Here is a 24793-nt window from a genome sequence, read left to right on the forward strand (position 1 = left end):
TTGATATGGAATTTCGGCAAGTCTGCCGTTTTTTTTATATGGCTTTGCGTCAGGGCCGGTGCAAGGTTTCTTGGCACCTTAGGCAAAACTTTGCCAAATGCCCCCCCCCCCCCTATATTGACAGCAGGGATGTGGGCAGAGTGACAGCAGGGACGCTTGTGGGGAAAGTGACAGAAGGGATGCAGATAGTGACAGTGAGGACGCAGGCGAGAAGGGGGACAGCAGGTATGCAGATGGTGACAGCGGGGATGCAGGTGGGGAGAGTAACAGCAGGGATGTGGGTGGGGAGAGTGACAGCAGGGACGCTGGCAGGGAGAGTGACAGCAGAGATGCATAGTGACAGTGGGGACGCAGGCGGGAAGGGGGACAGCAGGTATGCGAATGGTGACAGCGGGGACGCAGGCGGGAAGAGTAACAGCAGGGATGTGGGTGGGGAGAATGACAGCAGGGATGCAGATAGTGACAGTGAGGATGCAGGTGGGAAGGGGACAGCAGGTACGCGGATGGTGACAGCGGGGACGCGGGTGGGGAGTGTAACAGCAGGGATGTAGGTGGGGAGAGTGACAGCAGGGAAGCTGCTGGGAGAGTGACAGCAGGGATGCTGACAGTGAGAGTGACAGCTGGGAAGCGAACATAGAGAGTAACAGCATGCAAAATATATATATGCTACTTTGATAGGCGTAGGGGTCAAAGGGTAGTGTGTAGTGGGGATCCAGCAGTAGTGGGCGAAGTGCTGAGTTACCTGATATGGATGCACAGGCATTGGGGATCTGGAAGCTGCAGGAAATAGAGCCAGGCCTGCCACATATGGACGCTGGATGCCTGGCAGATCCGGTATCGGCACTAAGGAGAGCAGGGCGCATCATGCGTAGATGCCCAGCGGGGATCTGGAGGCAGAAGGGAGAAGAGCTGCATGCACCACACGTGGACACCCAGCAGAGACCTGGCAGTGACAGGACAAGCGGAGCACTTCAGTAGATTAGGAGACAAATGGATAATTGTTGTGTAACTTCTGCCAGCCACTACTGCAGTTGTTACAGAAGAGACCCGGGAGCCGGTCACTTGTTTTCTCATCCACTGCAGCTCTGCTTCATAAGGGTCCCAGAGCCGACTCCTTTGTGTGCCATACACCCCCCTGGTTGGGCAGTCATGGTATGGCTGCTCCTCATCTCTTAAGGTGGAGAAGCAGCTTATGGGTGGGATTCTCTAATAACGCCGGCCGCACATTGGCGGCATTCGCATTGTTAATAATCGCATATGCAGTAACATATGTGGTTATTAACGCAAAGGAGATGACCCTCCTTCCCTGAACCCTTACCCGGCTGTAAGGGCTCCGCTTCCTCCTCCCTGCACCCAGAAGTGGTGCAGGGGGGAGGAGGTCACTGGTCCAGGCAGCACAGCAGGAAGCTGGCCCGACATAGGTGAGGGGGGGCGGAGCGGATCGGCGGGGGGCGCGCGGGGTGGCATGGTACGCGAAAGGAAGCCCATAGGCTTCCATAGGGTTATGCCATCTAGAACTGGCTTAACCCACTGCAGCGAAGCCCCGGTGGTAGGGCTTTGCATGCAGTAAAAACCCTGAAAACTGGGTTTTTACGTAATTTTTTGTTTGGCGCACCTCACTCTTTGTGAGAAAATAAAAAAAACACCTCCCTCTAGTGGCCTGCTTTGACTTATAAATGACTACCGCTTTCAAAATAGGGACAGACTTGCCAGAATGCCATACTCTCCAACATTTTACCTTTAAAAAATGGTATGCTTAAAGGAGCCATGGCCATGGGTTAATGGGGACTGGCCCTCTGCTATGTCCACACTGTCGCTGCTCATGCAGAGGCTGGAGTTGCCTGGCAGTACACCAACATTGTGGTAGTCTGTCCCTACAACACTGTTCTCTAGCACAGCAGAAGATGGAGCTGCCTAATGTTCACCAGCCCTATGGGAGTCTGTTCCCGCAGCACTGCTAGCGATCCAGTACAAATCGGTATCACTCTGCTTGCTGGTACAGACTGTTAAAAAAACTGTTTTGTATCAGCCAAAGTGGTACAATCGGAAAGAGTATGGAATTTCAGAGCTGCTTACACCTGGTAGGTTATTACATATTGTGCCGTATGTGCACGACCCTTCCTGAGAGATAAATACTAGTGTGCTAACAGCTGTTAGTGGTTTTGGGAGCGAAAATGGCCTCCCTGGGTCAAATCTTTACTTGGCTTACAGGGGTACAACCACTGCTTTTGTACGTACATTGTGTACGTAAACATTTATTACAGTCAAATATATCAAATCTAACTTATTTATTCTTAAGAATACTGAACATCCCCCACACTTGTAATAATCACCTTATATTTTTTAGCTATTTTATTTTACATGAATGAGTCCTTTTTGTTAAAACCATTTTGTTAAATGTTACTTTTAGATGCCATCAAAGCTGAATCAGGCTTTATGCACAAGATGTACTAAGCCTTGAAAAGTGATAAAATGGAGAGTGATAAACCACCAACCAATAAGCTCTTAACTGCCATGTTACAGGTTGTGTTTGGAAAAAACAGGCAGGAGCTTTGGAGCACTCGGTGCTGCCTGACCACTCGGTCCTGCATTCGATGGTCTGCGACCATCGAATGATGGGGGAGGTTCCCAGAGATGGAGGAGGTATACACACGAGAAATCCATTTGTGCTCTGTGCGGTCAGCGGCTTACCGTATTCGGACGCAGTGAGGAAGGCGGGGCTCAGGACGCTCGGTCCTGTCCGCATATACGCATCCGACCGCACCGACCAGAATAAGGCCCTTTGTGATGCACCAAAGGGTATAATAAAACATAACCTTTATTATTTTATTTCCTAAAATCTATAGCGAAAATAAAAAACACAGTACAGACATATAACATAGACATGTAAAAAAAGGATAAAGATATCCTTATAGCCGTGGGGTCCCACTCCCCAAAATGTATATAAATGTTGTTTTTATTTGAGCTGCAATCATGTATTGTTCTGTAACTTAGTGGCAAGTATTGCTGATTTTTTTACTCTTAGAACTTTTTGCAGTTACTAGCGGTATGGGCTGTGCACATCACAATAAAATATCTATTTTAAAGCTGGGAGGTGAAAAGTACCCACAAATATATGGTCACACACCATGCGATAATCTCTTAATCAGAGTGGTGAAATATACGGGCCTGCTAAATGCACCAATTGGGTACCCAGAGGTACTTTTCACCTCCCAGCTTTAAAATAGATATTTTATTGCAGCTCAAATAAAAACAACATTTATATACATTTATATACATTTTGGGGAGTGGGACCCCACGGCTATAAGGATATCTTTATCATTTTTTTACATGTCTATGTTATATGTCTGTACTGTGTTTTTTATTTTCGCTATAGATTTTAGGAAAAAAAATAAAAAAGGTTATAATTTTATTATACCCTTTGGTGCATCACAAAGGGGTTTATTCTAGTTCATTCTTTCTGACAAAATCCTTCTTAGATGGACAAAACCATGTGCACTGCAGGGGGGCAGATGTAACATGGGCAGAGAGAATTAGATTTGGGTGAGTTATTTAGTTTCTGTGCAGGGAAAATACTGACTGCATGATTTTACACTTCAATATAGATCTCACTTTGAAGAAAAACCCCACCCAAATCTAATTCTCTCTGCACAAGTTACATCTGCCCCACCCGCAGTGCACATGGTTTTGTCCATCTAAGAAGGATTTTGTCAAAAAGAATGGACTAGAATACCCCCCAAAGTGACATTCTCCTCCTTTCTCCCCAAGAAATTTTGCTTTAAATTCTGTGTCCAGTGATAGCACACCCTCATCTCAATAATATATTCACATACCATGATTATTTAAGGGGTCACATAATATCTATTACTTAATACACTTTCCTGTGCGATTAACCCTGCCCTCCTTGTAACGGGTTTTTAATTTGTTTATACTGAATGTCGACACATTCGACATGGACACTAAAAAGTGCACTGCATCCCTTTGCATGGCTTGCTGCTCTCGCCATGCTTTGAGCACTATTTTATTCTCCCACCCCACTCTAGCGGATGGTAGGGCATGAAATACCACCTGTCGGCTCAAAAAAAGTGAAAAAATCCATGTCAACCTTTAGACTGTAGATTTATCCCATGTCGACGGAATGCATGTCTCGACCTAATGACCCTGTCAACCTAACCCCATGTTGATATGCAGACATGTTAACCTTCATGCATTTCGACCTTCAGATTTCAACACAATGCATGTCGACCTTCCTCTTGTCGACCTAGTGACCGTATCCCATATTCATCAGCAAGTGAGAAGAATAGCCATCGTGACAAAAATGAAATCTAACAGACAGAAGTAACATAATTAATAACTATTAACCAAAACACTGCGGCTGTGCAATAGTTAATATAAGCATCAAGAGCTATCATTCAGTGACGTGCGGTGAGGACAGCGGTTGGTGAGGCACTGGCAGCAGAATGGCTTGGTGCAGGGGAGCGGCAGGTCCTACAAATATCAAGGGTGCCATAGCAGCTGCATATCCTGCACCTGCCACTGCGCTCAACCTCCATATACACATAATGCTCCGTACACTTATGCCCCACAGGATTAATGCCCATATACACATAATGCACCGTACACATATGCCCCACATGATTAATGCCCACACATAATGCACCGTACACTTATGCCCCACAGGATTAATGCCCATATACACATAATGCACCGTACACATATGCCCCACATGATTAATGCCCACACATAATGCACTGTACACTTATGCCCCACATGATTAATGCCCACACATAATGCACCGTACACTTATGCCCCACATGATTAATGCCCACACATAATGCACCGTACACTTATGCCCCACAGGATTAATGCCCATATACACATAATGCACCGTACACATATGCCCGACATGATTAATGCCCACACATAATACACCGTACGCTTATGCCCCACATGATTAATGCCCACACATAATGCACCGTACGCTTATGCCCCACATGATTAATGCCCACACATAATGCACCGTACACTTATGCCCCACAGGATTAATGCCCATGTACACATAATGCACCGTACACATATGCCCCACATGATTAATGCCCACACATAATGCACCGTACACTTATGCCCCACATGATTAATGCCCACACATAATGCACCGTACACTTATGCCCCACAGGATTAATGCCCATATACACATAATGCACCGTACATATGCCCCACATGATTAATGCCCACACATAATGCACCGTACACTTATGCCCCACATGATTAATGCCCACACATAATGCACCGTACACTTATGCCCCACATGATTAATGCCCATATACACATAATGCACCGTACACTTATGCCCCACATGATTAATGCCCACACATAATGCACAGTACACTTATGCCCCACATGATTAATGCCCACACATAATGCACCGTACACATATGCCCCACATAATTAATGCACACACATAATGCACAGTACACTTATGCCCCACATGATTAATGCCCACACATAATGCACCATACACATATGCCCCACATAATTAATGCCCACACATAATGCACAGTACACATATGCCCCACATGATTAATGCCCACACATAATGCACAGTACACATATGCCCCACATGATTAATGCCCACACATAATGCACCGTACACTTATGCCCCACATGATTAATGCCCACACATAATGCACCGTACACTTATGCCCCACATGATTAATGCCCATATACACATAATGCACCGTACACATATGCCCCACATGATTAATGCCCACACATAATGCACAGTACATTTATGCCCCACATGATTAATGCCCACACATAATGCACCGTACACATACTGTATGCCCGACATGATTAATGCCCACACATAATGCACAGTACACTTATGCCCCACATGATTAATGCCCACACATAATGCACCGTACACATATGCCCCACATAATTAATGCCCACACATAATGCACCGTACACTTATGCCCACACATGATTAATGCCCATACATAATGGACAGTACACTTATGCCCCACATGATTAATGCCCACACATAATGCACAGTACACTTATGCCCCACATGATTAATGCCCACACATAATGCACCGTACACTTATGCCCCACAGGATTAATGCCCATATACACATAATGCACCGTACACATATGCCCGACATGATTAATGCCCACACATAATGCACCGTACGCTTATGCCCCACATGATTAATGCCCACACATAATGCACCGTACGCTTATGCCCCACATGATTAATGCCCACACATAATGCACCGTACACTTATGCCCCACAGGATTAATGCCCATATACACATAATGCACCGTACACATATGCCCCACATGATTAATGCCCACACATAATGCACCGTACACTTATGCCCCACATGATTAATGCCCACACATAATGCACCGTACACTTATGCCAACCAGGATTAATGCCCATATACACATAATGCACCGTACACATATGCCCCACATGATTAATGCCCACACATAATGCACCGTACACTTATGCCCCACATGATTAATGCCCACACATAATGCACCGTACACTTATGCCCCACATGATTAATGCCCACACATAATGCACAGTACACTTATGCCCCACATGATTAATGCCCACACATAATGCACAGTACACTTATGCCCCACATGATTAATGCCCACACATAATGCACCGTACACTTATGCCCCACATGATTAATGCCCATATACACATAATGCACCATACACTTATGCCCCACATGATTAATGCCCACACATAATGCACAGTACACTTATGCCCCACATGATTAATGCCCACACATAATGCACCGTACACATATGCCCGACATGATTAATGCCCACACATATTGCACAGTACACTTATGCCCCACATGATTAATGCCCACACATAATGCACTGTACACATATGCCCCACATAATTAATGCCCACACATAATGCACAGTACACATATGCCCCACATGATTAATGCCCACACATAATGCACAGTACACATATGCCCCACATGATTAATGCCCACACATAATGCACCGTACACTTATGCCCCACATGATTAATGCCCACACATAATGCACCGTACACTTATGCCCCACATGATTAATGCCCATATACACATAATGCACCGTACACATATGCCCCACATGATTAATGCCCACACATAATGCACAGTACACTTATGCCCCACATGATTAATGCCCACACATAATGCACCGTACACATATGCCCGACATGATTAATGCCCACACATAATGCACAGTACACTTATGCCCCACATGATTAATGCCCACACATAATGCACCGTACACATATGCCCCACATAATTAATGCCCACACATAATGCACCGTACACTTATGCCCACACATGATTAATGCCCATACATAATGGACAGTACACTTATGCCCCACATGATTAATGCCCACACATAATGCACAGTACACTTATGCCCCACATGATTAATGCCCACACATAATGCACAGTACACTCATGCCCCACATGATTAATGCCCACACATAATGCACAGTACACTTATGCCCCACATGATTAATGCCCACACATAATGCACAGTACACTTATGTCCCACATGATTAATGCCCACACATAATGCACAGTACACTCATGCCCCACATGATTAATGCCCACACATAATGCACAGTACACTTATGCCCCACATGATTAAATGCCCATATACACATAATGTACCTTACATATATCCACACTGACTGCTCCCCGGCTCTCACTCAGCAGCAGCGGGGATCAAACTTGCAGACATGTGGCGCCCGGCACCTGCATTCCCCTCAGCTACTGCCCTCCCGCCTCTGAGTCTCCCGTATGCCTTGTCCCTGCCCTGGGGCTACCACTTACCCTCAGGCTCCGGGCATGGCGCCTACGGGGTTGAGAGCGTGGATGGAGCTGGGGTGCAGAGATTCGGCAGAAGAAGAAGGTGCTTGCAAAGTTCTATCACGCACCCGCCGGGTAGGGAAGGAGAGGGGGGGCGGGGGCGGTGGGGTCGGTAGGGTGCAGCAGCCGGGTAGGGAAGGAGAGGGGTGGGGTGGGGTCGGTAGGGTGCAGAGTTTCTTGGTCCCGAAGTGTGGGGAAGGCGGGGGAGGGTGCGGTGCGGAGCGTGCAGCTGGATTTCTTCTGCTGCGCTGACAGGCAGCAGAGTGACACCAATCATAGTGGTGCCTTAGTGACAGGGGCGTGCTCTAATATAGGCAGAAAGCACCCCCTGTCACTGAGGCACCGCTATAGGTGCCGCCTATACAGGTTTTTTTAATGGGATTTTTCAGCCTGCTCCTTGGCCCCGCCCTCTGCCCGCCTCCTCCTCTGGAACCTGAACATTGATAGCCGGCGGCACTGCTCCCAGTGCCTCCGAAATCAATTTAAAAAAGAAAAGGATGGTGTAAAAATGAATAGGATGATATAAAGCATATACTTATGACACATAATATGTGTCATAAGTATTTTCTTTATATTATTTTATTATGTTTGTCATTAACGACAGGGGAGGCACTGCCTCCCCTGCCTCCCCTGACTGCACGTCCCTGCTATCATTTAATGTTGAACTTGAATATTGATGATAAAAAATTGATCCATGGCTGTATAAATTGTCTGGTGGTTCAGTACGTGATATTTTGATTATTTCTAAGGTGCACACGGAAAGATTTAGCAAACGATCCAATCTCGTTAGCGATTTTCTCAGAGCTCCTGGACAAACGATTTGGTGTGAAATACTGAACGATTGTACAAACGATTTCACATGAACAATTGATCTCTAACGAAGGTGGAGGGGAGTGACACCAGCTTTACCAAATCGTTCATCATGCATACACATGAAACGATTGGACCACATTTCAAAAGATTGGTCTAGGCTCTGTCTGCATGTATTAAAGATCATAGACCTCTCTTAGGGCAGGATGTTGCCGCATTTTCATATGTACTAAAAGCCAGCTGCCGCGTCACCGCAGGGCAGGGTATCACCACCTTTGGGTGGCTTCTATCGCCACCCGCCATCCATCGCAGCTTCCCTAACCTCCCTTCCCCATCCTCCGTGCTGCTCCTCCTCCCCCAGCAGCATGTCACAGCCAGCCGGGGATGTCCTTCCGGCTACGGACATTATCAGTATGTGTGGGCTTTGGATGTATTTAAAGTTTTATTTTTCCTGTGTGTCAGTGTATTTATTTAACTATTTCTATTACTGTGGAACTTCCAGCGGAGAACTTGTGGTTCTCCAAGTCCCAGCATGCGGGGGAGGCTTCCTGGGACTCATAGTTCCACAGTATTAGACAATAGTTTTTCATTCTATTTTTAACCACTTTAATCAGCCCAGTACCCAACGCCCAGGGATACCGGGGACAGCACCAGGCTTCAGCCTGGGCAGGTAAGTTCTGGAGGGGGGGGGCCTTTGTTGGGGTCCCCACTCCCCCAGGACCCCTGCCCAGGCTGACTGGTTGGTAGAGATGAATGCTTTGGCTGGGGGGACTTGTATAAAAAGTCTCCCCCTGGCTGTGGCATTACCCTGCTGGCTGGTTGGGCCTGGGGCTGGTTCTTTAAATACGGGGTTCCCGTATTCATTCTGTCCACCGTATTTTGGGAACCTGGAGCCTGGGGCTGGTTTTTAAAAGTCAGCGGAGCCCTATTTCATTGGTTTCCTGCTTTTTTAAAATCAGCCCTGGCTTTTTTGAGCCTGGTGCTGGTTACAGTCGGTGGGGGGAAGGGGGGGGGGGGGGGGGACCCACGCCATTTTAAAAATGTATTTACTTATTTTTCTTGTTTTTTTTTTACATACTGCAGCTTGCATGGATCTGACTGATCCGTGCAGACTGCCTATACGAATTCGTATATACGGCCACTAATATGAATCAATACGACATTGGGGATTACAAAGCAGTCATATTTGTAAATGATCCCCCGGAACATAAATTTTCATACAATAAAACAGCCGTATTCATTCGTATTCGTATTAAGAATACGAATACAAAAAAAATTGTATTCGTATTCTTAGTCAATTTCCCCCACTATCTCTATGCTTTTGAGACTTCTATATTATTATAGTTAGTTTTTTCCTACTTACTTTTATGTAAGCTAATTCATTTAATTTGTTTAATTTTTCAATCACATTGATAAACAGTGTTTTTGCTTCAAACAAACAAGTGACACATACAGGTTTATTCTGTGGCATTTATGAAGTCATGTGCATAAAATGCCACTTGATATTAGTTATATTATGGATACCTTAGATTTGCTGATATAATAACCTACAACATATTTAGATCAGTAAGATCATGCAGCATATATAATGCTATTTTAGGACATACATATTAACAGACGCAAAATAAAAACATTACCTGTACAAAAATAAAAAGATATATACATAATAACAATAATAATAATAATAATAATAATAATAATAATAATAATAATAGTTATAGCAAAAAGTGAAATCAGCTGACTGACCTCTCATCCATATTGGTCCTGCTTGACAATCCTTATACAGAATGGCATTTTTGTACTTCCATGTGAAGAACATTTGAAAGAACATCCACAAAATACAGACGACCATCATGACAGACAGGATTATTAGAAAGTCAATCTCATAGACGGCAACATCCTCAGTGTACACACAGGTTAGTAAAGCACAGCTTACAAGTAGCACGTTGGAGCCTATAAGCCCAGATAGCAGCCGTCCCCCTTTCTTCCAGGCCTCAGACTCAGGAGGTTTCCCTTGCATAGCAATTTTGGTCTCTGGCACTTGGTCATTGGAGGTGTCCAAGTCTGGAGAAGTATCCATGATGACTTGTTCACGGGTCCTGTGCAGATATGATCTGTCAAACAGCAGTGCACAGACTATGAATATGTCCTTTGTATGAATTGGTCATTATCTTCTCTGCTATGCTTCCCTGTGAGTTGTTCTTTTTCTAACTCCATGAGTTCACTTTGTGGAAAAACTTGTTCTCTGCATTTCATCCAGCAGATACTTTCTTCTAATTGCTTGCTTTGTATAAGTAAACCAAAGACTTATATGCATTTCAATAGCAGGACAAAGCATTGGCTTATGGGAGGAGTTGTCAGCTGTGACAATCTTTATAGTTACTGTGACGCAAGTCAATATGAAGATAAACCTTTACAAAATTAAACAAATAAAAAGAAGATTATTGTATAAGCAGTTGCTGAATATTTGGAAGTAAACTGGTATACAGTAGTTGTCAGATGTCAGTGCTGTAGGCAGAGGTGCGGCACATTAATGTTTCAACATGTTCACAATTTAGTGGTAACTATTGTGGACTAGACCTGAAGGCTGTTGACATTAATTCCCTCATTATTTTTGTTTTTGGATGGACTTTTGGTAGTTGCATAATGTCAACCATAATTTGTCACAAAGTCCTTATTATGACATTTGTTCAGACATTTCATCACTGCTTGTGACAAAGGATGAGACTAATCAATCGCCACTTAAAAAGTGAGCCGACCATAAATAAAACCGCTTACTGCTATATGAAGTTAATATAGAATAGAATAGAATTTTTTGTGGATTACAGTGCAGCATCAAGCAGGGATGAAAAGGGGGGAGGGAGACATTACATATATTACATAAAGACATTACAAGCATTTAATTTCTAGCTACGACTATGGAGGTCAGGTTGCCAAGTAGGGACACGTTGTTTGGCTGTTGATATTGGGATTGCATTCGCTTTGATTGGATTGTTCAGGTGATGGATGGCTAACGGAAAGAAGCTTCTTGCGGATCTGGACGTTTTGACGGGGATGAACCTGAACCGTCTTCTGGATGGTAGGATGTCAAACAGGTTGTGACCAGGATGCAGCTTGTCGTTTGCGATCTTAGAGTATACACGTGCAGACAAAAATCAGACTATTAGGTCAAACATTTGTGTTACATTTTAGGCCTGATTAAGAGTTGATCACTAATTTGAAAATTTGAAAATTGACCGATTATCGAACATTGAACTGTTTGCTTCACAAAGGGAAAACAGGGGGTGTTTGAGCAGCGCTAAGTGCAATAAAAATATGGTAATGTTATAGTAAAAAAATAAGTGAAGATTGGTTAGATCTAGTACAAAAATGTATTACTCTAAAATAGGAAATGACATGTAGCCAGAATACATGATTATTTTAAAACAACATGGGTAAAATATGTTCGTATCTCACCAACCAACCAAGGAGTATGAATAACCTGGATGTTCCCACAAGTTCAAAAGGATCTGAGGTGGTGTCCCCAATTGGGCAATAGGGAGGAAGGACCAGATGTATTGGCCTGGAGCAGCGAAACCGGTTAGGATTTCTCACCAACCTTTCCAGCTACTACGTCTACACCAACAGGAGATCCTGGGAATATCAACCCGCTCGTTTTCCATCCGGACCCCCGTCCAATTTGGATACAAATACCCAGCAAAAAGGTAGATGTAGAGGATACCAGCCCGCTATACTCCATCTAGCGGAGGGAGTCTGTAATTCGAGCCAACTTGGGCCGCTCCTGGACAATACATCTGGTACTCCCTCCCTATTGCCCAATTGGGGACACCACCTCAGATCCGTTTGGACTTGTGGGAACATCCAGGTTTTTCATACTACTTGGTTGGTTGGTGAGATACGAACATATTTTACCCATGTTGTTTTAAAATAATCATGTATTCTGGCTACATGTCATTTCCTATTTTAGAGTAATACATTTTTGTACTAGATCTAACCAATCTTCACTTATTTTTTTACTATAACATTACCATATTTTTATTGCACTTAGCGCTGCTCAAACACCCCCTGTTTTCCCTTTTTGTACATCAGCACAGGACTAACTATCCTGTCATAGAGCAGCAGCTGGGAACTACAACTCAGATCAGGCGCACCTGACCCATAGTCACCTAGTGTGATTTGGGTCACCTTTCCATTCTCCACTGTTTGCTTCACAAGCAGTCGGGCTCATTCTGCTGAGAACGGTCAGGAATGGATGAGCTTCCGGCAGAAGCTTGGCGATTCCTGGCCCCAGCTGGCGCCCATGCCCCCTTCTCGTCCCGCGGCAGGGGGGACATTGAATCCCATCTGCAAATTCTTGGTCGAGCAGACCGAGAATGGAACAGGGTCACGGCTGTTGGGCCAGCCCGACAGCCTGGCGGCTTGGTGCTTGGGAGCGTGTGTGTGTGGGGGGGATGCTTAGGCATCTTGCAGCAGCCGCTGGCTCTGTGTGCACCAGCGGGTGGTTCATTGCGCAGCAGGCAGGCACAAGCAGCTGCAGACAGAACAGATTAACCTCCGGTGCCCGCAGACCCCGGTGGATGGGAGATGGGAGGTCCTATTGGCCACCGTACTGAGCAGTCATCACGATCCTACAGCCTTCCGGGCCTCCCCCGATCCCCACCGTCTTTACCATTGGGGTGGGCCCCTAGGTCTTAGGGCCCCTGGGCAAGTGCCCATTGTGCCCAATGGGTAAGACGGTCCAGTGGGCATCATTAGAGCATGGTTCTGATTTGTGTTTGGAATGAATTGCACTGCTTCAAGGAAGTGTTACAGGAGGCTTCTGTAGTAGTAGTAGTACGTTTATTTATAAGGCGCCGCAAAGTGTCCGCAGCGCCGTACATAGCAAACAAAAAAAACAAATGACAAGGTAACGTACAGGGTGTGTTGAAAAATACAGTATAAATACCCCTATTTATACTGTATTTTTCAACACACCCTGTACGTTACCTTGTAATTTGTTTTTTTTGTTTGCTATGTACGGCGCTGCGTCAGCATCAGTTCAGGAGTAGGTGTGGAAATTGTCGAGGAGACTGAAGATGAAGTAGAGGGAGGGAAGAACAGGACCGGAGCACAGGTGAGGTAATGAGGTAGGGTGAGTACGTGAGGAAGGAGGACCCTACTTATAAGAGTTAACATACTAAAAATAGGTGGGTGGACGAACGAAATACAATAGGATAAGTAGGAACGGAGGGGAATGGAGGCAGGATAGGAGGATCAAAAAGAGGTTAGGAGGAGGGATAGGCTAGTCGAAAAAAGTGGGTTTTGAGGGAGCGCTTGAAGGAGGTAAGGGAATCAGATAGCCTGATGGGTGGCGGGAGGTTGTTCCAGTGCAGGGGGGCAGCGCGAGAGAAGTCTTGGACACGGGAGTGGGAGGAGGTGATTAGGTGAGAGGTCAGTAGGCGGTCAGCGATGGAGCGAAGAGGACGGGAGGGAGTGTGGATAGAGATCAGTGAAGAGAGGTAGGGAGCTGTGGAGGAGGAGAGAGCCTTGTAGGTGGTGGTGAGGAGTTTAAAGAGAACTCGGAAAGGAATGGGGAGCCAGTGAAGAGATAGACAGAGGGGGGAGGCGGAGGTAGAGCGGCGGGAGAGGAAGATGAGCCTAGCAGCAGCGTTAAGAATGGATTGGAGAGGTGCGAGGTGGGTGAGAGGTAGCCCAGAAAGAAGGATGTTGCAGTAGTCAAGGCGGGAGATGACAAGAGAGTGAATGAGAATTTTGGTCGCGTCAGTGGAGAGGAATGGTCTTATGCGTGAGATGTTGCGTAGGTGAAAGCGGCAAGACTGTGAGAGAGCATGAATGTGGGGGGTGAAAGAGAGGGAGGAGTCAATGATGACACCGAGGCAGCGCGTTTGGTCGGTGGAGGTGATCTCGGTTTCACCAATGCTGATGGAGATAGTGGGAGAAGAGGGGATGTTCGGGGGATGGAAGATTAGAAGTTCAGTTTTAGCCATGTTTAGTTTCAGGAAGCGTTGGGTCATCCAGGCTGAGATGGCCGTGAGGCATTCGGAGACCTTGGACAGGAGTGATGGGGATAAGTCGGGGGAGGAGAGATAGATTAGGGTATCATCAGCATAAAGGTGGTAATGAAAACCATAGGAGCTGATGAGGGTGCCCAGAGAGGTGGTGTAGAGGGAGAAGAGGAGAGGGCCAAGGACTGACCCTTGGGGAACACCGACTGGCTGCGGGGTAGTAGGAGAGGAGGAGCTCGGAGTGGAGACGGAGAAGGAGCGATCGGAGAGGTATGAGGTGAACCAGGAAAAGACCGTGCCTTCTGTAGGAGATAGACGCCTCCTATTTGCATTTGCAAGATCCGAATGCTGTACAGCAGGTGTAGTTTACAATAGGGGTGCGCAATTAAAGACACTGTGCAGCTAAATTCAATCCAACCAAGAAGGTAAACATCCAGCAAGATACCTTATCATACATAGAAACACACAAAAAGTGGTGGGATAAGCAGAAAGCGCTCAGTGTACAACCAAGTTAAAAAAGGTTTTTATATCACCATATAAAAGCACTGGTTCCAACTGTAACAATAACCACCCTTTCACAAGATATGTGACAAGGTATGACAAGAAAATAGAAATAGTGCAAATTGTCCTTAAAACAAGTCAGTTTTTAATAAAAGTCCACACTTACAATATGTAGACATGTAAAACAGCATTAGAGGTTCCACAATGGCAAACAGCAAGGTCAGATGTACGGGGTGCAGATCCACTTGTAAGTCCAACAACCCGTCCGGAACAGGGGATTAGAAGAACAGGGATACCGCGCCGACCTGCAGGTACTTGCCTCCAGTGAAGCCATTCGAATTGACACTCAAAGCGTTTCGAATACTTCTTCTTTAGGAAATGAGGGAATCCAATCCCTATTTTATAGTCCCACAAATACAATGCACACCTGTGCATGATCCGCTCTGTTAGCAGCATGGATATCCGTGTTTCTGTGACCAGAAATAAGATGGCCGTGCGTGTCATGGGCTTACCAATACCTGGAAAGTGGAAGTGAAATGGGGCCGTAGATATCGCGGCTCTTTCACTCTAACGATTGGTGGATGGTGAAAAAAATTAAAACATCCTTAAGCTCCGTTTAAAGTTGCTCCGGCCATCTTATTTTAACATCTGAGGACACAGCCTGGTATCACTATCATGAACATTGATTGTGATTCAAGGTGGATTTAGGAATCAGCTAGCCTGCATAAGCTGAAGCTTATACAGGCTGACTGTAGGATCCAGACACCCGGGTCCAAGAAGTCTGCATACTAACTTAGATCATGCCTTCAAAACAGGGGTGACATGTCTTTCCTTTCCTTTCCTTTCCTCAGAGCCATCAGGATACCCAGAAATCAACTTCTCCAATATAAAGAAAGAGAAAGAAACAACCGTGTACCCCTGGTAGTCACCTACAACCCACAGCTTGAGGTGCTAAGAAAAACTGCAAAAAAACTACATCACATCATACACAAAGATGACCGCCTGAAAACAATATTCCCAGACCCTCCACTACTATGTTACCGACAACCTGCAAACCTGAAAAATATTATAATCCGAAGTTCACTGCCATCCATTACACAAAGAGGAACCTATCCCTGCAATGTAAGGAGCTGCAAAACCTGTGCCCATATCCTCACTACAGACAGTGTACGGATCCCCAACACACAACAGGACTATAAGATCCCAGGGACATTCACATGTTCTACTGCCAATGTAGTGTACCTGATTCTGTGCACCAAATGTCCTATTGGGGGTCTGTATGTTGGAGAAACAGGACAAAAACTTAAGGCAAGGATGAGGTCCCATCGCCACACTATAAAGGAAAAAAAGACACACTTTCCTGTGGCCAAACATTTTTGCAGCCCAGGACACAATCAGGATCATATGAAAGTGATTATACTAAAAGGAAATTTCAAATCACAAAGAGACAGGAGGGTCTGGGAATACAAATTAATGACAACATTTGACACCCTTAACACAGGACTGAATCTATCCGAGGGATTTATGGCCCACTACAACATCTGAGGAATCTGGCCCAGAGAGAGTGAGGGCATCGGAGCTCTAACTCTGGTCTGTCATCAACTTAGAGACAATAAAACTTTCACACTACTTATCTACAAACTAATTAAGGACTCAATTTACAAGCTCATTCTGTTATTTTGTTTTGTTTTGATCTTAAGAATGTCCATCTATCACATCTTGTTCCTACTCTGCTGTGTATATATATATGTGGTTCTTCACACACCTTGTTATACCATGCCTGAGGAAGAGACCTAAGAAGTCTCGAAAGCTTGCATTTTAACAACATTCATTTTTGTTAGCCATTAAAAGGTATCATATTTGCTAGATTGCTATTTTGTTTTTCTCACTGAGGAACAATAAAACTTTTCTTATCAACTGGCTAACACGGTACCAAACTTTTTTCTTGTTTCCTTTGAAGAAATGGTAACTGCTCTAAAAATCAGGTGCTGCAACATTAAATGTATTCAATACACAACTTAATATTACTAAAATCACAAATATTAAAGGAAATTAAATTAAGAATTGTGGTAAAATAAATAACATTCCATTGAAGCATAGTATAATCACCCACTAGTCCAATTGGATATGATGTTAAGGCCCCCATACACTAGGGCGACTTGTCCTTAGGACAAGTCGCCCCCGACTTCCCCCTGAGCTTCCCCGGCTGCTTGATTAGATTGGCACTTGATGTGCCATTTTTTACATGTGATAAATCGTCTCGATTTATCACATGTAAAAAACCCGGGGAGCAGGGGGGGGGGGCTACAGAGCAGGGCTGCTGGTGGGAGCAGGGGGGGCTGGGGATGCTGCGGGGGACACAGGCGGCATAGAGTCGGGAGCTGTCAGTGTTAGAAAAAAAAAGCCTATACAATGAATGGGCAGCCTGTGATTGGCTGAGCGCTCTCTCAGCCAATTGCTGACTGGCTGAAAGAGCGCTCAGCCAATCACAGGCCGCCCATTCATTGTATGGGGTTTTTTTTTATTCAGTACTGACAGCTCCCGCCGGCTCCCCCTGCCTGGCTCTATGCCGCCTGTGTCCCCCGCAGCGTCCCCAGCCCCCCCTGCTCCCTCCACCGCCGCGCCGCCCCACTAGGTCCCAAGTCGGGTGGTCGGACGTGCAGCAGGTCCGACCACCCGACGCAGATCCGATGCGCACGGGACCGCGCATCGGATCTGAGGGGACATCAAAACTAGCCGATTTTGGTCCGATTTCGGCCAGATCCGACTGATCTGGCTGAAATCTGACCAAAATCGGCTAGTGTATGGGGGCCTTTAGTCTTTGTCTATTCCTGTTGGTGCCTCACTATGATGTGGTCCTGGATGAATTGCTACTTGAATAATGTAGACCCTTTGCCAAGGTGTGATGAGGAAAGCAATCCTACTGGAAATATAGCCTGTGGGGGGATGTATGGAGTCCACTTTGATGCTGTTTTAATACCAAGCTGTTGGTGGGGTCCTTTTCAGAGGCTGGTCCGGTCACTTGACATAGAGAGTGGGGATAGTAATAAATGGCACTGTAAAAGTCACACTTTGTGTCCTCCAACGCGTTTCGCTGCATAAGCAGCTTTTTCAAGGTCCATTAGAACTCTATAGAACTCATAACCATTAGTGCCCATTTGGCACTTGTATCCGATCCGTTCTTTTGCCACTCCCTGGCTAGCATTCTCCTTGGAGGCAAGGTGGATGCCTGCAATGACATTAATGACAAAAGACACAATGGACTTAGGAACCTTCCTAACATCCCGAATGCTTCTCATACTATCTCTTATTGAACAGCGTATGATGATGCCCTTTTCAAACACAGCTAGATCCTACCAGCAAGTTAGCAGGCTAACTAAACAGTAATAGTATGTGACCAGCGCTCAGGCACTACATGCTTGTCCCCCACAATGGGGTATCAGTGAAGATATGTAGATACTTATGCAATGATAGTCTATACACAATATGGGTGAAGTTGCATCATTTTATAACCAGTAATGATATGTGAGCAGCGCTCAGGCACTACCTGTTCAATGATAATCTGTACACAATATAGGTGAAAATGCAACGTTTTATTTGGAATAATATCGCACCTCTGATGCTGTGAGGAGCGGGGGGTGCAGTGTGGAGGGGAACGTTCCCAGCTGGGAGACGTTTTGAGGGTGGGGAGAGAACTCAGAGTGAAACCAGTCCTGGAGGCTCCACTGTGAGTAGGTGGGGAGAGGTATAGGGTGGTGGGGGATGGGTGGAGGTACCGTGCCCGGTCCGGTCACTCTGTGGTTGGGCAATGCGCAGAAGTGATAAAAAAAAAGTTCCTTGCTCGCTGGAAAATGTCTAACAGCCAGATCACAGCTCGCAAGATCCCCGGCGCAATAAATCACAATTAGAAATAATCAAAACCACATAATGGTAATTTAAAAGATGTATAATATGTGTCAGCTGCTGCAGATAACCCCTGTGGGATTGCCTCTACCCGCCAAAAGATTTGCAAGAAAAAACCAGGAGAGATGGTGTATTTTACGCTGCTGACAATATGTAATTAAAAAGACATCACTCCAAATGCAGAACGGTTATGCAGAGAAATGAATTGAGGACACACTACTTGAACAATATAAATTTTATAGTTTGTTTTTTTAAATATATCATAAAAACATAATATGCAATACACAAAAAAACACAAATATGAAAATATGAAAATAAGCAAAAATGAAGAAAATAAAAAATATTAGAATATATATGCGTATATATATCTTAAAATAAGAAGTTCAAAAAAATATATAGGGTTTGGGCTGGACGTATATTGGGGAGCTCCGCTGATGGTGTACACCAAAAAGATTTTGTAATTGATGTTAAAGTGGCAGCTGCTAATGTCCATATACTGTTAGTAGTTTGTTAGTGGATTAAGGGTCCATAAACAGGTATTGTTAGATGTATGAACAAATGTAGAACTGAACTGGCAGTCAATTAGCATGTAAGTCACACGCAACCAAGAATTTTGGCCAAGCAGCAAGAATAAGCATAAGCGTTAATTGCAATGGTGCAGAGTGGGGCTCTAAATTTATCTCACCCCTTTTCAATGTCAGTCTGTGGCTCAGCACGGTCTGCTGGTTGCTCCGGTCAGAGGGGGCAGCTGGAATTTATCCTGTGAAGGGCGCTTTTGTGCGCCGGACGCCAGCACTTTCTCCCCAAACGTCAGGAGCGTTCTGGTATAACAGACGGCAAGAGTAGTGTCTGGGCGTGAGCCCTGGTGAGACGCCCGAAGTTGGGATTGCAGCAGGCTCGTGGATGGCAGCGGGTAGCCCAAACGTCCCTTCGTGATGACGTCAACGCCTTTCGTCTCCTAGGTTACGTGGAGACTTTCTCAAGACGTGTTTTTTTGTGTATTGCATATTATGTTTTTATGATATATTTAAAAAATAAACTATAAAATTTATATTGTTCAAGCAGTGTGTCCTCAATTCATTTCTCTGCATAACCGTTCTGCATTTGGAGTGATGTCTTTTTAAGTACATATTGTCAGCAGCGCAAAATGCACAGAAGTGGCCTGGACGGGGATGGATGTGTCTGCCAGACACAGGAATGCGCTGGATAGCTGGAAACAGTCCGTGGGTCAAGGGAGGTGCAGAAGTGTCACCGGAGGCTGGTGTCCCAAGCACCCCCGATGGTGCACTGTGCACTTACCTGACTCCCTGAAGGCTCCTGGGCATCCAGTTGTCCCACGTAGTCCACAGTCGGGTAACTTCACCGGCGCCTGCCTGGAGGTGAAAGACGCCGGCTGCTGATACATGCCGCTACCATGCCAGCCGCTGTCACTTCCGGGTTCTGCTGGATGGTGTAGTGGGAAAGGGGGGCTGGCGGAGCAGTGTGTGCTGGACTCTCCGTAGAAGAGGAGACTTGTGATGTGTTCATTGATAATTGCAAAGGATGTTGAGGATGACCAACGTGTTTCTGCCCGTGTGGGGCCTGTCTCAAGGATGAAAACAGTGCCACATTATCCGTTTTATACTTTCACAAATGTAGGGTAAGGTTATTGAGAATATAGTGTATGCAGTAATTGGTCATTTGTATTTATATGGAAATAGCGGTACTTGTGTATTTTGGCGGCGCCCATCGCATCGCATACCATAACGCATACGATGGTATGCGATGCGACGCGATATCGTACGATAGTGCACGATGGCATACAATTTTGAAATTGTATGCCATTGTACATGGCATACAATGCCATACGATGCGATGCAATGCGATTAAACATTGTATAAGCACCCTAATGGGTGCTTATACAATGTTAAGCACCCAAATGGGTGCTTACAATGTTAAATGCACCCCCATGCCACCCCCCCCCCACTATAAACGTGAACCCGAAGCGTGGCGAGCGCAGCGAGCCCGCGAGGGGCGGCGGTACGCATCCTACGACCTTTTCATACCCCCACTATCCACGTCGGTGTGGAGTTGAGAAAAGAATAGTGTGGCGAGCGCAGCGAGCCACCGAGCCCGAAGCGTGGCGAGCGGACGCAGATACCTGTGAAGCCCGCGAAGGGACGCGTTTACCTGTGAAGGTATCCGCGTCCGCTCGCCACGCTTCGGGCTCGGTGGCTCGCTGCGCTCGCCACACTATTCTATTCTCAACTCCACGCCGACGTGGATAGTGGGGGTATGAAAAGGTTGTAGGACGCGTACCGCCACCCCTCGCGGGCTCGCTGCGCTCGCCACGATTCGGGTTCACGTTTATAGTGGGGGGGTGGCGTGGGGGTGCATTTAACATTGTAAGCTACCATTAGGGTGCTCAAAAGCACCCTTTAGGGTGCTTATACGATTTTTGGTCGTATAGGGGGTCAAAATCGCGTCGCATCGCATCGTATGCCATCGGGTGCATGGCATGCGATGCGATCTGTTCGTCGTACGACGGACATCGGGGGCGCCGCCAAAATACACAAGTACCGAAATAGCTAAACAGATGCTGTAGCACTGAGGATAAAGTAATCTAACTACTAAATAGAACCACTGCTTATCTATTATCATATTACAAACTACTGTCATAATCCTCAATACCAGGTCCTGCTGCATTTCACAGCTATCTGACTCCCACCTGGCTGCATGTACAGTAGCATTCTTGAAGATGTCTGCTTTCCTGCTCATATGGTTGTGTTCTTAGCGCGATTCACGTGTTTTTGAGACATGGGTGCGCCACATTGATTCTGCTCACATGACTGTAAATTAACTCAGATTCCAGCTATTGTGTTCAAGAGCCCACTCATCATTTTACTGATGCGAGCACCCTATTTAAATCCAGGTTTGCATTGTGCAAAGCAACTTCTCTTTGTGAGTCCTATTTCCTGGCTCATGGTTCAGTTTGCCTATGCATGTGCTCAGCAAGGACTTTTCATCTGTCTCTGGCTGTGTATTTTTCTCTGCAAGGACTTTTAACTGTATCCTGCTGTGCACTATACTCAGAAAAGGCTTTGCAACTTGGTTCAAGCTGTGCACTAGATCAGGACTGGACTGGCCATCTGGCACTTCTGGCAAATGCCAGAGGGGCCGATGGCCAGGTGGGCCAATTTCTTCTTGCAAGGTGGAGGCCCCATTTCCCGACCGGTACACAGAGAGCCGATGGAGTTGCGGCAGGTCCGGCAGCTCTCTCTGTACGCCACTGAGGTCCAGTAGAGAGGGGGTATCACACGCCACTATTCCCCTCTCTCCTGCATACTTGGAAACCATACCATACTTGGATACAAAGACTGAGTGCAATTGTAAATTCTTAAATCAAATCAAATTTTATTTGTCATATACAAAGTCATACATAGTACAATATGTAGTGAAATGCTTATTATACAACTGTCCTACATTACGTTAGGATAAGTAGATCGGATGGGGAAGAGTGTAGAGAGAGATTGTGTGGGGTAGTTCTAGAAAGAAGGAAAGAAAGTCCCGGTACTAGAGATGTGCGGTCCGGATTCATGAGAATCGGAACCCCCCCCGAACGCTGAGATCTGATTATTGCCAAGCCACGGTTTTGCAATTCCTGCCAGACTCGGATCCCAAAGTCTGACTCACCTTCACGCTGTCGGATTCTCGCAAGACCTGGATTCCATATAAGGCGCCGAGCCCGCGGATCCAAGTGGGAGGAAACAGCACGCTCCACTGGCATGCTCTGCAAAGTAGTTTAATTAAAAACTTGTAGAGTGGACAGTTTTAGTTCATCAGTGGCAGAACTTTGGGAGGCAATGGAGTCATCTGCCGCCAGGCTCCTGCTCCCAAGGGGGCACCTCTCCTCCCCTGCCAGTTTAAATCAGTTAATTGAAAGCCGTAGATATCACTGTTGTGGCTGACTCTCCCTCTATAGACGTCACACTCTCTTTATTTTAAACATAATATACATAACATACACACATACATACATATATTTACAGTATATAAGGTTCTGTGTGTGGGGGGCACATATATTTATTTTGCCTCCGGGCAACTGGGAAGAACTTACACCACTGATCAGTGGGCAGCTTTGTTTAAGGCACTGGCAGTGGACAGAGGCACCATCTTTGTTTCACTTTCAAAGGCAGTGGGCAACTTTGTTTTATAGGCAGTGGGCAGAGGCACCAGCTTTGTTTCAAAGGCAGTGGGCAGAGGCACCAGCTTTGTTTCAAAGACAGTGGGTAGCTTTGTTTCATAGGCAGTGGGCAGAGGCACCAGCTTTGTTGTTTTATAGGCAGTGGGCACCAGCTTTGTTTCATAGACAGTTTAGGCAGTGGCCACAAGTTATTATTTTATTTAAGTTTAGTAGCACCACCAGCAGTATTGTTTAACTTTTATAGTGTATAACTCCACATAACCCAGTGTGTGCAGTGCACTGCATACTGTACACCCACTCTGTGTAGTATATATGCCGATACTGTGACTGCTGTCTATAGCTACGTACTTCATCTGTTTACTGTGACTGCTGGTACCCTATCTGTTTATACGGTACTGTGACTGCTGTCCGCAGCTCCGTACCAGTTTATAAGGCACTGCTGTGACCGCAGGCAGTACCCCACTGTTTATTTAAAATTAATAAAATTATTAAAAGTAAAAAAAATAAAAAAAAATTCTCTGTCCCACGTACTGTGATTGCTCTCCGTAGCTCCATACCCCATCTGTTTATAAAGGTACTGTGACTGCTGTCCATACCCCATCTGTTTATACGGTAGTGTGACTGCTGTCCGCAGCTCTGTACCAGTTTATAAGGCACTGCTGTGACCGCAGGCTGTACCCCAATGTTTATTTAAAATTAATAAAATTATTAAAAGTAGAAAAAAATTCTCTATCCCACGTACTGTGACTGCTCTCTGTAGCTCCGTACCCCATCTGTTTATAAGGTACTGTGGCTGCTTTCTGTATCCCATATTTTTATATGGTACTGTGGCTGCTGTCTGTACTCCATCTTTTTATACGGTAGTGTGACTGCTGTCCGTACCCCATCTTTTTATACGGCACTGTGACTGCTGTCCGTATCTTATCTATTTATACGGTACTGTGACTGCTGGTACCCCATCTGTTTATACGGTAGTGGGACTGCTGGCCGTACTCCTTTTTATACGGTAGTGTGACTGCTGTCCGTAATCCATCTTTTTATACAGTACTGACTGCTGTCCGTACCCCATCTGTTAATACGGTACCGTGACTGCTATATGTAGCTCCGTATCCCCATTGGTATATAAGGAACTGTTACTGCTGTTCTTACCCCAATTGTGCATACGGTACTGTGACTGTTGACTGGTTTGTGCTGTGGTAGATATGGGGGATGAACATCTGAGAGGAGAAAAGGAAGCACATACCAGTACTGCAACTGCTTCCAGCAGTCATAGTCCATCAAGGTTGATTAGTAAGGCCGAGGCCAAAGGGCATAGAGGTCTGAAGTCAAGCCATGTCAAAGTGAAGCAAAGTACTTTTTTGTGGGGAAGGGCAAAAAAATCTAAAGTACATTTAGCTACAGACAAACAAAAAATTGGCAATATGCCATTCATGACTCGAAGTGGCAAGGAAAGGTTAAGGCCTTGACCACCGTCAGTTATAGATGAT

At 45.6% G+C, this 24793-nt stretch overlaps 1 protein-coding gene across 2 annotated transcripts in view; it reads right to left on the reverse strand.

The window, feature by feature from the left end:
* Window positions 1-24793, reverse strand: part of LOC146008595 (proton channel OTOP2-like) — a 60457-nt gene that overhangs the window by 29982 nt on the left and 5682 nt on the right. The window contains exon 1 of one of the 2 annotated variants that reach the window (XM_083148052.1): window positions 10461-11256. The exons of the other annotated variant lie outside the window; for it this stretch is intronic. Coding sequence (XP_083004178.1) covers window positions 10461-10794 — 334 coding nt within the window. The 5' untranslated portion in view covers window positions 10795-11256. Of the gene's footprint in view, window positions 1-10460; window positions 11257-24793 lie in introns of those variants that run through there. 2 annotated transcript variants of the gene reach the window in all.

Source organism: Crinia signifera, chromosome 6 (assembly GCF_055691185.1).
Source record: "Crinia signifera chromosome 6, ASM5569118v1, whole genome shotgun sequence".
Classification (NCBI taxonomy): domain Eukaryota; kingdom Metazoa; phylum Chordata; class Amphibia; order Anura; family Myobatrachidae; genus Crinia; species Crinia signifera.